This window comes from Labrus bergylta, chromosome 22, assembly GCF_963930695.1.
Source record: "Labrus bergylta chromosome 22, fLabBer1.1, whole genome shotgun sequence".
Lineage (NCBI taxonomy): Eukaryota > Metazoa > Chordata > Actinopteri > Labriformes > Labridae > Labrus > Labrus bergylta.
In genome coordinates, this window is record NC_089216.1 from 4,549,278 (window position 1) to 4,564,931 (window position 15,654).

Sequence of the window (15,654 nt, forward strand, 5' to 3'; positions counted from 1 at the left end):
CCTTTAGAAACATGTGTCCCCCAGTATTTGGGAAAAAGACATAAAAGCGACCAAAAAACACAAACATATGATCTGACAAAAAAAGTTTTTTTATTGTGGAAATCCAATTAATTTGTACCGAATAGATAATGTAATATATGGGCGTAAAAAGGTAATGAAGTTAAAAGTGATTCTTCATTGTAAATATATAAATGATTAACATTAATGATAATGAAGTTACTTTCCTGCTATTACTGTATAATTAAACTAAAAGCTTTCAGGAATTAAGACCTCCCTCAAATACAATAATCGTCATCACAGTTAGAAAATACCTTCTTTTGATTTGTATTGTCTGTTTTTCTTGTTTTGTGTTGGTTTTTTCTTTCCGTTCCTGATTTAATTTCATTTTTAATTTATTCTATTTATTCCTATTGTTACTGCTGTGAATGTCAGAGCACTAGGATGTTAAATGATCTTTGTAATGGTGAAAAAATCAATAAAAATCAATGTAAAAAAAGAAAAAGAACAGACCTTCAATGTATTTCCTGAAAGCTATAAAACACACAGGCACACTGACCTCTGCTTAAGTGAAGCATCATAACCACACTGATGAGGATCATCACAGCAGCAGCCATCTTCATGAAGTACTGAATATACAGGTAAGATAGGAAAATAATAAGTAACTCTTCGGACATTACAAGTACTTTAGAAATACTGTCATGAATAAAAACCACTGGATTGAAGCTTTACTTGGTTATACTACATAAACATGCATGACATGACTTTTAAATTCTAATTACAGTGTTTATTTAATTCTATGATTTGAAAACATTTCAGGAGTTTTCAAACATTAATGCAGTCATCATTAAAAACGTAAATAATGAATATGGATTAAATAACCTAATTAGGTACATTTTCCACAATATAGTGTTCCGTATGTTGTAAAGGAAGTGTGCTCAAAAAAGCAAAAAATTAAATTTAAATTCATACAGAGGTGTGCATGAACAATTCAGCCTTTGAAATTCAAATCATACGCAAGAAGAACGAAAATCAATCAAGTGTAGACACAAGGACAATATTTTTAGAACAATACAGATGGAATATGAGGTGTAAATATAAACAGATGTGAAAAGTAAAATAGAATCCTGCAAAAAGAGAGCTAATGAAGATGCTGACAAAACTATGTAAATAAAAGAAGAAATGGAAACAAGAATGAATTTACATAAATCAAAAGCTGTCTTGATACCTCACATAACACAATGTGACAAATCCTTACGGTGCAGCTGTCGCTCCGATGCAACAGGTTTCTGGAGAAAGAAAATGGCAATATTCCATTTCGTCCTCAAGAGGGCTGAAGGAAAAAAAAATCAATTCAGAGGGGAGGTTTTGAAGCCTGCACCTGCATATGAGGAGGAAGTGTTTCAGACTGGAGGACTTCACAGCGACCCCTGTACTAATACAGACAACTGCCCATCCCCCTCCCCCGATATTCAGGAGATCTTTGTTTTACTCTTCCATCAATTCAGATTTTCCAAAAAGAGAAAACAACAACAGAGGAAGAGCTGTAACAGGCTCGACTCTTTCCTAAGCTGGAGAGGAGAATGAGAGGAGAGGAGGAGAGCTGGGGTGTGTGTGTATGTGTGGGGGAGGGGTTGCAGTTGTGTAGAAATTAAGTTACTTAAATTATATCAAGGTATATTTATTTGGCTTGTATACACACTTTAAACACTACTATGAGATGAAAGTCACTGTTTTTCACCATTCTTCACTGTCACAAGTTTTTGGCACCTGCTAGTGGTTCAAACTTCGTTGTGTACCTCCCAAAAGAAAACTGGCCTAAAGAGCTGTGACAGATTTTTGTATAAATTCAAATGCATGGATAAAACTGAAAGAAAATCTGGGTTATAGTTTTTTTTAATCCGGATGTGGCATAAATTGTAAAAAATTACATTACATTAAAAAGCATTCAAAGCCAAACATTATCATGAAGACAGCTAATGTTCTAACACACCAGCCTCATAAAAGTCCTAATTTGTCTTAAATCACATAAAACTCTCTAATTTTAAAGGATGACAAGCAAGAAAAAGATGAAAAGTGTTTTCTAATACGCTTTCTTGCAATGAGACGAGGAGAAAAATGGCACCCATATGGACCTATTTAACTATTGTGATGAATTAAAACGTAATAATCACCCATGTGTAGCTCAAAAGTGAGAAAATTGCTGCAGCTTTGAATACAATGAAGCATAATCAATAAAATTGGCCAGGAGTTGGCCAATAATTATATCTAATTTTCTGCCAAAAATAATCAATTTCATCTCTCTTTTACATCAAGCTTTCATTCGTGTGCGTGGTTGCTAACCTGAATTCATTTGAAAACCCCAGAGGGACATGAGATAACTTATCAGGTTTGTCTTTTATTCTAAGATCCAGGGATGTTTTTTTGGTTCACTCAACAAAATATCTCCTACTTGGAGCTAAGAAGATGCACAGACAGTGACATACTGTTGGCAGAATGACTTCAAATTAACCACTGCTGACAGACACAGCAAAATAGAACATTTCAAAAAAATCATAGGACTGATTCTGATAACGTTTCACTTGCTATAAATGTGTTTTTAATTTTTAAATGTTACAATTTAGCATTAAACTAAAGAAGCTAATCAAGGCTGGTTAGCTAGTTTTGGCAGCCTCAAGTGTTTGCAAAAAAAGGCTAACCACCTTTGTACAAAGTTAGCAAAAGGATGTTGCTTTGACATCAACATGCTAACAATGGCAATGCTTTAGAGCTAATAATTAAAAGGACATGTTCACTTTGATATTTTTTTCTGGTTTGGCATGCTAACTTTGCTTATTAGCAGTGAACCCAAAATACAGCTTAAGTTAACTATAGAATAAAATAACTTTTTCAGCAGCAGGCCTTTTGCTCTTTAACCGCAGTAAACATTAGCTTCTGTAGAAATGATTAAGTCCCATAGTTGTTGAGACAATTCAGTTCATAGTGGATCAATTGACAGACGGCCATCCCTTAAAGCCATTCTGCTCGCATAACTGAATATGAAGCCTAGTTGGATTTGAAAATTGTTATAAAATGAGTGAAGGGACTGTAGAAACATATTCAATGCTTTCTTTTGTACTAGCATTTTCATCCTCACCATAGGAACAGTTTCATATAAAGATGTTTTTCATTTTACAGGGCCATCGATCAGGCATTGACACGTAGAGCCATGGGGCGGACATTGTGAATGTTTTGATGTCCTTTCTTGTCACCTGAGGTGCGCTCTCAGAAAAACTCTATTCAGAGTATCTACAGCACATTTAAATGGATTCCCTTCAGACCAGTTCAGTGTGAGTGCTTCATAAATAAAGCGGGTTCATGACAAAAAGAAACGCATTAGGCCTACCAACAGCATGTTATTATTATGGGTTTCCATGCTCAGTGAATGGGAATGTACAAATGGGTGGGCGTCAAATTCAAGTGCATTATCCATCAAGCAGAGCAGCAAATCGAGAGAACAAGCGTCTTTCAGTACCATCCATTTAATTAGTGTCCAAATGTTGAGCCTTTAACTACTGAAAGACACAGCAGTAAGCACAAACAGACTAATGGAATAAAAGAGTAAAAGTGACATTGAAGAAATCTATTTTTCATGGTCATTCAACCTGACCTTTACTTCAAACATAAATGTGCGACTTCTTATGGTGATTAAAGTCAATATTAGTTTTGACTTAAGTGTTTGACATTTCAATGAGACTGTGTCTGTAACATCAAAATGTGTTGTGTGATAAATAACCTAAAATCGAACAATGCCAGATGTTGTTATGACAGATGTTTCTCAAAGTGAAGACACAACTGATGAGAATACTGATGCGTCGAAGAAGGACAGACTTAGAATTAGAAAAATAATAATAATTGGATTAAATACTGACTTGTACTGCAGATAAAACAAACGTCATGATCTCCGTCAATCAAGATCAATCACATGATTCCTCCTGTGGTTAAACTTTGACACAATCAACACTTCGGCTGTAGGAGGCATGTGTGGATGGTTAACAGCTCAGACAATGTTGAGGTAGATAAGAATCTGCTCGCTTACAACCCAGATACAAATAAACCAATGTTTTATTAATTTTACATAGATTACCAATAAATCAAAAAACCTCTGAAGGAGCTGCTAAGTTACAAAACTCAGGCCAAGAACTGCAGCTTAATACTCTTTACATATATAAAGAATACAATCTAACAGACAAAATATTTGAAGCACACTTTTAAAGACTCTATAGGTAGAAAAATATTATTTTTTTAATTGCTGTTGTTTTCTGTGAGTGTTAAAACCATAAAATAAATTTAAAAACACAATATTTAAATTTAAAGTCTAAAAAAAAGTCCTTTAAAGGCTTTATATGCGATATTTTGATCCAGCAGATGTTGCCCTTGAGCACCAGCATGAAACCAAAACAACTCGCGCTGCATTTTTGTGTTAGCATGCTAATTCTTACCCGATCTTAATTATGCTGGTATCTTCACACTGCATGTCAATTTACCCAAAATGAGCATGATCTAGAAACATAGTTAAGCAGTGAGTACAGTATGTTATTCTTCTTTTCTCTAGTCCCTCAATTAAACAACTTTCATACGAGAGGGGATGAGTCGGCCGGCCGTCCGGGCGATGTAAACAAACTGAAGATAGGACTCGGAAAACTCGGAAAACATCACAGACAGTGGGACTTGGATGTTACACCCATTGTAGACAGTCAAGACTCACAGAGTTATTTTCAGAGGATATACTTGATTTCTATTACATGTAAGTGTGAAAAATCACATATGAAGCCTTTAAAAGAGAAACAAACTATTACAAATCTTAAGTATCTTCTGGTGACTTCTCTAAAGAAATGTGTTTGTAAGTACAGACAGTGGGAGGATTTTAGTAAAAACATAGAATAAACATAAAATAAAGTACATTTCTCCCAACACTCCGTCTCCTTCTGGTTTCTCAGTTCGGACCGATCCGTCTCATCGCCTCAAACATCGTCTCTATGTTTATGTGAGGAACATCCTGAACACCCACTGAGTCCTTTCTCCCTCGTGTTGTACTCAAATCGAGGAAGAACCAGAATGCCGCCTTCAGGGTCGTTTCTGGCGGCATCACTCGATTCTCTCTCCTCCTCCACGGACATGATGTTCTTCACCAGGCAGGTGATAGCAGCATCAATGTTGGTGTTGTCCTGAAGAGAGAGGGTAAATGTGAAAATTAAGTATGGGACGATAAAGCGGGGGAGGGGCCTACAAACAGCTAGCTAAATTCAAGAGATTCACGAGATGCTAACCGTTCACCGTCCTAGTTTACATCCAGGTAGTAGAGAGTGGAGTGCAGGCCCTGTAACAAGAGCTACAGCCAGACTATGGCTACAGCCCCAGCTTGTGGTGAGCGACTGCATTGCAGTTTGAGCAAGCATTTGACCAGCATTGAGGACCTGCATATACAAATATGAATATTTGTATAACAGACTAGCCAGGGTGACGATGTTTAATCGTTTAGTTGACTAAATGTGCACATCCCTGGTGTGTTTATTTTCACTTTTTTTTGTCACTTATTCTTGGCATACTTTATTAAACATCAATAAAGTTAAAAGAAAAGACAGAAATGATATTATCACCCTATAAAGTTGATATACAAAGAAAGTTGGCAGACCATTTATTTTGTAACCAATACTTTTAGCATACTGTACACAGAGCAACATTTGGAGTCATGCTTTAGTCCAAAAGTATTCTTTAGCTAGTTGCTAGCTGTGTCTGTGTATCATCTGTTGCTAGGTAGGTAGTGTACAGTGTGTTTATTAGGACTGTATTCTGCAGAAAGTAGCCTCCTGCTTCTGAAAAAAGACACTCATACCGTTGGTCAATGCTGAAACCAAAGCAAAAACAAAACAATAGCAGGCGGTAAAACCCGAACAATGAACTGAAAGATGCTAAAATGCCCAGTAGAAGTGAAAGAGTTTGTCACATTGCACATTAACCTTGTCCACAGAAATACTAATACAATGAATACAGAGAGCGGGGGAGGGGGGGTGATATGCATAATTCTTATGCAGCTCTATATTTCGTAGAAAGAGGATTAAAAAGTGATCAGAGGTTAAAAAGGTGGATGTGAAAGTAGAGGACAAGAGGTTAAAGATTCAGTGCAAAGGTTCTTCTTTGTCCTCGATGAAAAACGTTGCTTCTAAAACTTGCACCTTCAGATAAAGATCTATTGAATAAGTAGATAATAAAAATCAGCCAGATAGAACAGAAGTGCGTCAATGTGTGCTTTGTCCACCAATCCTTTCATCTTGACCTTAGCACTGGGTTACCCATGAATATGCACTTGACTGTTGCTGATTTAAGCTGCTAAATATGGCAAAAAATGTTAGCAATGAGGAGCTTTTTTGGTAAGTTTAAACACTTTATTACCCAGGAAACAAAAATACAAGTAACTTTATTTAACTTATTTTCGTAGTGTGCTATAAGGAGATAAACTTTACTGTGTGAGGTTTAGGGGCAAGTTTGTGCTCTAATTGTAATGTGCATGTTCTACTTCCTGTGTGAAGAAAGAAAAAACTGCCAACCCTGGGGTAGACACTAGACAACAGAACGTGTAAGTTTGGTGGTTTTGAAATGTGTTTGGACATTAAACTGCTCACTATCGCAGCTTTAAAAGCAGAGAAACAGACACTGAAAACTGAAATAAAAACTCTGGAGACAGAGAGAGAGAGAGTTGGAGAAATGGTGCGTTCACACTTGCACAAATCTCCTGAGGGGATAATGTTGATAATAACAGGCGTGAATCTCAGACAGGCTGCGCATGGGGGCAATCTCCATGCACGTCATGAAACTGCTTCATTGTGTTTTCTGTTTGTCAGTATGTTCTTCTCTGCTCTTTTGTTGACATTGTGAATGTGTCAAACTATAGGTTGCATTGAAATAAAAACAACAACTGTCATTATTGAATCAGACTCTGTTGCTTGGGTAAATAGATGAAGAACAAAGGTATTAACTGAAGACATCGAGTGTGAGACTGAGGGCTAATAAGACAAATTTTCAGGACCATTTGGTCAAAGAGACACAAGATGCAATGCTGTAACACATTGTAAAATCAAAGACTGGGGCACCAATATTACACCAATGTGGAATCAAAGAAGGTAAAAAAATGAAGGTCACAGGGGTTTGCTATGGTGCTGTAGCGGATTAGCAATCTGGGGGTTAGGGGTATAGACAAGAGCTCAGAGAGACTGAAAGCAACTTATGTACATTATTTGCATATTGTAAAGGCGAGAGATTTGAGTTCAGTCTTACCTTTGCAGAGGTTTCATACCAGCCGACAAATCCGTACTCTCTGGAGAAGTTCTCCAGTTTGGGCAGCTTGGGGCACAAACCATGACGCCGCTGGTCACACTTGTTGGCCAATAGAACAGCCGGAACTGACCTCCCATTGCCAAGAGCGACCTGACGGAACCAGAAAATTCACAATTTTCACAAATCAGTGTGCTGTGACCTGAAATGTGACATTTAAAAAGACTTTATTGCATGTTTTTTTGTGGTAACTTGAACAGTTGTTCTCCCTCCTCTCCCTCTCTCTCTCCTTCATCATATTTACTTTTGAGTCCAGGTCTCCTTTCCACTTGATGATAGCCTGAAACGTAGACAGTCGGGTCATGTCAAAGACAAGGAGGGCCCCCACCGCCTCCCTGTAGTAAACACGGGTCATGTTCCCATAACGCTCCTGCCCTTTAGAAGAGAACAAGAAAAGAAGACAGAATGAGCACAGTCTCAAAAATTCAACTTTACTTTTTGTTAACCATGTCAAAGCTGGTCATGTCATCCCTTTGTAGCTCTGCGGCAACACCACAGCCTGTCTGAGACTTCATTTAAAGGGCCCATGTTCTGCTTTTTCTGGTTTTATATGCTCTTTAGTGTGTTTTCCAAGTGTCCTGTGCATGTTTAGGCACATCTATGTGCAGCCGTAAACGCGGCTTCTCTTACGTCCTCCTGTTAGCTGTAGCATTAGCTGCATGTAACGCTCGGTTCTAGCCCCCCTCAAAAAAAATTTGCCAGTGTGATGTCTTGTCAGTGTGAGATCACTGATCTAAGCCCATTTGCTCGTTGTGGCAAGCCCAGCAGCTCATGTTGCACGCCCTTTAACTTCTGTAGCACGCCCACGATATGTTTCTGCTCCCCTCGGACGGAGCCAAAGTGGCTGCATTCCCAATATGGTAAAAGGGGCGGGACATTTCCGAGAACCGTACTGAGCAACTAACCAATTACGGCAGAGCCGACAGGCCGACCAATCAGATCAGACTTGGCACACGTGGGGACTCTGAACGTGGGCACTTCAGAGCCTTAGAGAGAGAGTCAGAAGCGAGCCGGTGCACGGAGCGGCAGTTCATGAAAACAGACACTTTTTTATAACTTTAGCTATTGTGAACATACTTTAGTAGGTACATAGATTAAATATATGAACCCCAAGAAGGGCATAATATAGGCTCTTCAACTGAATGAGATACCTGAAAAATCTCCAAGCTTGACTCTAAACTTGATTACAACTTAGAACGGAGACAAGGAAACTTCTTTAACTTGTAGCAAGTCCTGCCCTTACAAAGAGTTCATTAGAAGTGTATATCAAACAAAAAGAGCCAGAATTAAAGCCCTGATGATATAATTCTTTAATTGGTATTTAAATGCTTGCTGTAAATTCTCTTTCTATAAGGTGAAGTATTCAAATATATGTATATTTTTTAACCCAAAGTTTAAACCCTTTACATCTTTAGCCATGATCCCAGAAGTATCCTACTTTTTTTTAATTTGCGGGGCTATAAAAGGAACATTTTTGGTATTTTTGCTTAAATTTTTTTATAAGAACAACCGTCCATTCAATTTACATATTGATTAATTGATTAAGTTCTGCAACTCCACTATCATTGTCATGCCCCATAAGGGCAGAGTAAAGTTAAAGCTTCGGTGTGTGCATGCTGAAAAATGTTGTTGCATGCAAGTACGTACGTGACCATGTGTGTGTAACTGAATAAAAGAATAAGTCTCTATCCTGAAAGCTAACTTCCTCCACATGATCTTAATATAGTGGTGAATCAGCTAGTGAGGTTGTGATGCACACACACACACACACACACACACACACAGACTGCACATGACCTACACAGCAAGACAACAGCTGATACAAACATTCTCAAAACGCACAACAAGCAGTCTGATAGTCGACTCTCTCTGACTTAGTATAACATGTTAGCATTGTCCTACTACGACTACGTTCTTATAACATTTTATGAATGACTCCTTCTTGCTTTCTTAAAAAGAGAAGAATTAGTTATTTATTCAAACTCCCATGTCTAAAAGGTAAAAATAGAGCTACAACCAGGACAAAATTAGCATAGCTTAGCATTAGTTAGCTAGCATAAGCTGGTCTGTCTAAAAGTAACAACTCAAGTGTAAAAACAGAAGTGGTGCATTTAGAAGGAGTCTGTTTGTTTGACCCAACCTTTTCCATTCTCCATGCTAAGCTAATTGTCTCAGACTTGTGTAGCTTCATGTTCACTATAGAGACATTAGTATGGTATCAATCTTCTGTATCAGTCATAAAGGGAAAACAAAGTCATACAGTAAAAATTCAAGGATTAGTTTACCATTTTATCTAACATAAACTTTAAACAGTAAACAAAACAGCTTGCATGGTTCCATCCAAAAGTAATATCTGAAGTGTAAAAGGACAACTTGTGCATTAAAGGGATTATGAGTGTTTGAAACAGCTTTGTTCAATCTTCATGCTAAACTGAGATGAGCTTAATTTAGCCAATTCCTGTTCAGCACTAGCATTTATCTTTTAATCGAGTAGCAAGTGGCATATGTGTGTGAGAAGCATGAATCTTAATAACAGAGTGTAAAACAGAATTTCCCCTTGGGATTAGTAAAGTACATCAAAATTTAAAAAATAAAACAAATCAAGTGTCTTACCAAAGTTTCAATATTTATTTTTTTGAGTGATGTGCTACTTTTACAAAACACATCAGTATACTTACTGTAAGCTATCATAATATACAGAAGTCTGTAACTTACAACAATAATCTTCCAATGCAACATTTCCATTTGAAATGCCATGAATCAAGCACACTTCAGTGTCTGTCCACAGAAAGTGAGATTATGTGTAGGAGAAAAGCCATTGACTCTGGAGTAATGACGGGACCCCCAGACTGTGTGTGTATGTGTCCTGACTTAACAGACTTTTGGGGACACTTTTAAGTTTATGTACACGCTTATTGGGGACCAGCTGACCAATTTGGGACAGCGGCCAACCAACACTCCCCCACATGGATGGCAAATTCTTTAAACAGCATCTTAAACCTGTCCTTTATTTTGATCAGGAAACATGCATGACTTGACTTCATCTAGATAAGCGTTAGCTCACTTACTCAAAACAGTGATGCAATTATCATTTTGACACACTGATGATGATTATGTGCCGAGTGTTTGTGTGTAAGAGAAGAGCCATTGACTCCAGAGTAATGGAGGTGAATCATCACTGGTTTTATGGTCCAAAGTCAAACACGGCTGACGGCCTCAGCCAGATGTCTTCATGCAAATGACTTATCAGCAATCACATTTCAATATCACCAAAAGGCCTCAGCAGGAGAAGCTAAACTACAGGGTGTGCAGACCGGCTGAGCATTTCCAAAAGAACATCAAATTAGGTGCAATCTGAGAGGCGTGATGTGTTTCATAAGAAGAACACAACAAGCTCTTCTTTGTAGAATAAGTTATCTGAACAGGAATGGGAAGTACTGAAGCGTTACCTCAACATTTTATCAGCAGAGGCAGCTTAACCACATTTTGTAGACGGTTGACACTTGAATTGTGCATCATCGTCTTTAGATGCATCAGCAAGATAGAGCCGAAAGATCTTTGGTTACAAAGTGTAGATAAACGACTAAGATCTGACATTCAAATGATCAGGGCAAAAATATCTGTCAAGCTTCTATGACTTGCCAAAGCTTCAATCTAAAAAAAATCGAATTAATTATTGGTGAAAAAAGAATTTTAAATTTAAGTAATCTTAAATTGAATCTATAATTTTAAGAATCCAATGACGACATGTTACATGAGCGTGTGTCTAAGATATAATTGATGATACAATGTGCCCCACTTTGAGTACTACAGCCAGGTTCATATCAAGATTTCACTCATGTTCAGATCTGAGAACTAAAACTGTGTTAGTGAGTCATGTTACAAAGCAGAGAATTAGAAGTCCGCCTGGATTCATAAACATTTGGCACAAAATCCATGAAATACATATTCATCGAAAAGCTCTCAAAATATTATGTAAGCCATTTGAACTCCCTCTTATAAATCTGAATGTGAAGATGGAAAGAAATAGATCAGAATTGATTCGTTATTGACTGATATATCGTCTGCAAATAAGTGAAACTCTTTAAGGCAAGCAACAACGTCCTAATTGGGGCCTCCCAAAGGAAACGATTTGATGCTGTTCTTTGATAGTATCAACGGAAAATCAACTTTAGTGTCGCGACCTCAAGGTTGGGAAAACCTGTGAGACCTGTCAGCCATCCGCAAACTGAAAGGACTTTATATCCCCTCCCTCCACCCCCGATCTCCTCCTGCTGCTACATCAGAGCATGATCCAGCCCGTCCCAATGTTCTGTTCCACCTCTAAAGTCTAAAGTCTAAACACACATCTTTAAACATCACTTTCTGTGAGCTCTGAAACAGAACAGTGCTGTTTTCGGCTTCATGCACTTTCCAGCTAATCTAAGCTTAAACTGTTTAAACAGTTTATGTAGCTTAAGAAGGAGGGGAATTTTTCACAACCCATACAGGAACATTTCATTCTTCAGCTAATCAGAAATTTCACCATTTATGGTTTTCACTGGACATTGAAAAAGTGTGACCATAACTCCAAGTACCAGGCCAATATAGTGGAGTAAAACAATACAATAATAACCTCTATATGTAGAAGACAGATAGTTAAATATGGACCTCAAATGTGTACTTTCTGACAATGCATGAAGTCTCACAGGTTTGGCGTACCAGAAATGTAAACTTCAATAAGAATCTAGTTAAAAACGATAAATATTGATATCTGTTTTGTAACCAGGGCAACAACATTAGAAGTCCGAGGCACCAATATTGGGTAATTCCTTGTTTCCAATGAACAAATTTGCAGGCAAACTCCTGCACACTATCTCAAATGCCCAAATACATCGGCAACATTTCAGTAGGTAGTAACGTTACCAATGTATACGTGCAATTTAAACAGTGTGCAGGAGTTGTTGATGGATTCATTCCTTTCCATCACACCTTTCTTTTTGAAAAAGTACTAATATAGAGTAGTGATATTCAGTGGCCGTTCTAGACCACTTTTACAGAGGGGGGCCAAACTAGGGCCAGTTGTTTTGTCAGAGGGGAACATTAAACCCAGGTGAAAAACAGACAAAGATGATCGCTTTAAAAAATATCTATATATTACGCCAAATAATAGCGCTCATCATTAAATACCATGATTTATATTTGTTTCAGTAACAGAATTTAATACTAGATTGTGAGTCCGGTTGTTGAGTCAAATACTGTGTTAATGTGTTATTAGGGGGGCTTCCTTTTGGAGGGGTGGCCACAGGGGGGGACCAAGCTCAGTGTTACAGGGGCACTGGCCCCTGTTGGCCCCTGCCTAGAACCGCCCATGCATCATTGCACAATAGAAGAGATCGCTTTTTAAAATACCCAGTATCAGAAAGTATCGAAGCTATGAACATTTTGACAAGCTTAGTTTGAAGAAGGGAAAACTTAAGACGAAATACAATTTAATTTTCTACCGGAAAAGTATTGCTGTTGTAGAAAGTCAGACTAAACTTTGATACAACATTTAAAAAAAAAAAGTTGAACCCAGTCTAAAGATAAGTGAAGTTGTAACATGTTAAAGCCGTTTAACAGATAGTTACATATGACATACTCTCTCTTATTTGACTATGCAAATACTATGTAAATATTGGCTTTTCTATAAATACAAACGTGTCTAGCTCTTATAACCATTTAACAACAAAAGCATATTTCCAACACACACACACACACACACACACACACACACACACACACACACACACACACACACACACACACACACACACACACACACACTGTGTCTTCGACTCACCGGCGATGTCCCACAGCTGCAGCCTCACCATCGTCTTGTGGTCCCAGTTGAGCATCTTGAGGGCGAAGTCGACCCCGATGGTGGCTCGGTAGTGCTGGGAGAACACCTGGTGCACGTAGCGCTTGATGATGGACGTCTTGCCGACTCCGAGGTCTCCGATGACCAGGACTTTGAGCAGGCGCTCCTGCTGCTGCATCCTTTTACTGACAGTGAGGTCTCCAATTAGTAGAACTACGGCTTCCGCATGAGGAAGAGATGCAAAACAAAAAAAGGGGTTTGGCTGGTGACAGTCGGTCAGAAGTCATGTAAAGCGGCCAATGTTTGAAACTGAAAGTTGCATAAAAACGGATACACGGATTGAGCATACACTTTGACTGTAAGATGTCATTAAAAAAGTAAAAATGAGTGTTTCATACTTTATAAAGCACCAAAAGTCGCTTCAAAAGTCGACTTCTGATACGGTAAGTCCTGTCGATACGTCCCAATACAGCTGTAGAAGAAAGTCAAGAATACGCGTTGTTATGTGTGTGCACGCCTCCTGCTGTCTGCTGCCAGCTCTTTTACTGCGTTCAGGCTGTCAGCTGTTCCTGCAGGAGCTGTAAGGATTGGCCACGCCCCCTAGACTGTATGTGTATGTGTATGTGTATGTGTATGTGTGTGTGTGTGTGTGTGTGTGTGTGTGTGTGTTTGTGTGTGTGTGTGTGTGTGTGTGTGTGTGTGTGTGTGTGTGTGTGTGTGTGTGTGTGTTTGTGTGTGTGTATGTGTGTGTGTGTGTGTGTGTGTGTGTGTGTGTGTGTGTGTGTGTGTGTGTGTGTTTGTGTGTGTGTGTGTGTGTTTGTGTGTGTGTGTGTGTGTGTGTGTGTGTGTGTGTGTGTGTGTGTGTGTGTGTGTGTGTGTGTGTGTGTGTGTGTGTGTGTGTGTATGCGTGCTGATAAGATAAAGATAAAGATAAACTTTATTGATCCCGTGGGGGAAATTTGTGCATTACAGCAGCTCCAGAAAACAGGGGACGGGAATATACTATAAAAATAAATAGAAGTTAAGAACAGATCAAACATATTTACATCATTTAAATAATTTAAAAAAAAAATACAATAATGTAAAAAAATACAATAATGTAAAATGACACAGTAACTTGTTCTTTAAAAAACACACACAGTGTGTAGCATGAGGTGATGATGTTGTTAAAGAGTCTGACTTCAGATGGGATGAACGTCCTGCAGTAGCGCTCTGTCTTGCAGGGTGGGTGTCTCAGTCTGCTGCTGAAGGAGCTGCTCAGACCCCCCACAGTGTCATGCAGGGGGTGAGAGGGGTTGTCCATGATGGATGTCAGCTTCACTAACATCCTCCTCTCACCCACCTCCTCTACAGAGTCCAGAGGACAGTCCTGACCAGTCTGTTCAGTCTCTTCCTGTCCCTCTCGATTTAGCTCGATTTAATTGACATTACGGGGTCACTTATAAGATTATGTTCACGCTTACTGGGGACTTGTTGACCAATTGGGCAGCCACCCACCAACTCTCCTCCACAAGGAAGGAGAGGAGGAATGGCAGATCTTCACTGAGTAATTCTTTTTTCGAAAACTGGTTTGGAAAGTTTAATTTGAAAGTTGCAAAAATATTTAGTAGGCGTCAAATAGAAATGAGAATAATCTGCAATAATGACATTATGGAAGTGTACATACCTTGTATTATTCTATTATTTTATTTTTTCTCACTTTATTTAACGGATGTAAATATGTTTGATTTTTAACTTCTTGTTATTTTTTGATAATTATATTCCTGTTTCCTGTTTTCTTGAGCCGTTGAAATGAAAAAATGTCCCCCATGGGAGATCAATAAAGTTTATCTCATCTTGTTATGTCTAAAGTTACTGTTTGGTCACATTCTGGCTGGGGCACAAGTGAGGCATCCACTGACTTTCTTTTTTTTTTTTATATATGCACATTTGCTCCTCAGAGTGCTGGACAAAAAAAAAAAAAAAATGCACTCCAGATGCATTACATATTTTCACCCAGCAGGTGGCAGCAGATGGTTACGTCCCATGAATTTGAGACATGAAGAACAGGGCATTGCAGTGTCATGGTGCTTTCTGGATCAGTGTTGTGTTTTTAGGGTTTGGCACAAGTTCACCAAAACAAGGTGCATGGAGAGTGAACGGCTTGAAGAGGTCACACTTTGTAGTATGAAGATGAACTTTATTATCTTTTCCTGGGAGCTCCTGAGCCTCCTCTTTTAGCTGCTTTTTCTTTTTTTTTTACACAAAAATGAGTAATGTCTTTACACCTGTCTCAAGATAACATTTGTTATGAATTGGCGCTATACAAATACAGATTGATTAATTAGTTGAACACAAAAAGAAAAACCTCAGTATATTGTGTAAATTTCCTTTTTAGTTGCCTAAATGTTTTATTACATTTGTCATATTTACATTTCTTAATCTGGATATTTTAAAAAAAAATGAAA

The 15,654-nt window shown here is 38.3% G+C and overlaps 1 protein-coding gene across 3 annotated transcripts; it reads right to left on the reverse strand.

Annotated features, from left to right (window-relative positions):
- Nucleotides 1–4,083: 4,083 nt before the first annotated feature.
- On the reverse strand, nucleotides 4,084–13,738 carry zgc:162171 (uncharacterized protein LOC565931 homolog). 3 transcript variants are annotated; one of them, XM_029280315.2, is made up of 5 exons: nucleotides 13,606–13,736; nucleotides 13,190–13,426; nucleotides 7,613–7,743; nucleotides 7,312–7,461; nucleotides 4,084–5,204 (listed from the first exon to the last, which is right to left on the reverse strand). In XM_029280315.2, the coding sequence occupies exons 2-5, from the start codon at nucleotides 13,383–13,385 to the stop codon at nucleotides 5,001–5,003; spliced, it is 681 nt and encodes a 226-aa protein (XP_029136148.1). In that variant the 5' UTR covers nucleotides 13,386–13,426; nucleotides 13,606–13,736; the 3' UTR covers nucleotides 4,084–5,000. The 3 variants fall into 3 exon arrangements, with proteins under 3 accessions (XP_029136148.1, XP_065806860.1, XP_020505025.1); XM_065950788.1 differs by having other exon boundaries at nucleotides 13,190–13,392; nucleotides 13,606–13,728; XM_020649369.3 differs by having other exon boundaries at nucleotides 13,190–13,738.
- Between the last annotated feature and the right edge of the window lie 1,916 nt (nucleotides 13,739–15,654).

What these genes read in the sequence shown, in the direction of transcription:
- zgc:162171 (XM_020649369.3), bottom strand. Translation starts at nt 13,385, where the DNA reads ATGCAGCAGCAGGAGCGCCTGCTCAAAGTCCTGGTCATCGGAGACCTC. An exon ending in GCAGCTGTGGGACATCGCCG is followed by an intron (nt 7,744 to 13,189) that starts GTGAGTCGAAGA and finishes TCTCTTCTAAAG; the next exon opens with GGCAGGAGCGTTATGGGAAC. An exon ending in AAGGAGACCTGGACTCAAAA is followed by an intron (nt 7,462 to 7,612) that starts GTAAATATGATG and finishes TGGTTCCGTCAG; the next exon opens with GTCGCTCTTGGCAATGGGAG.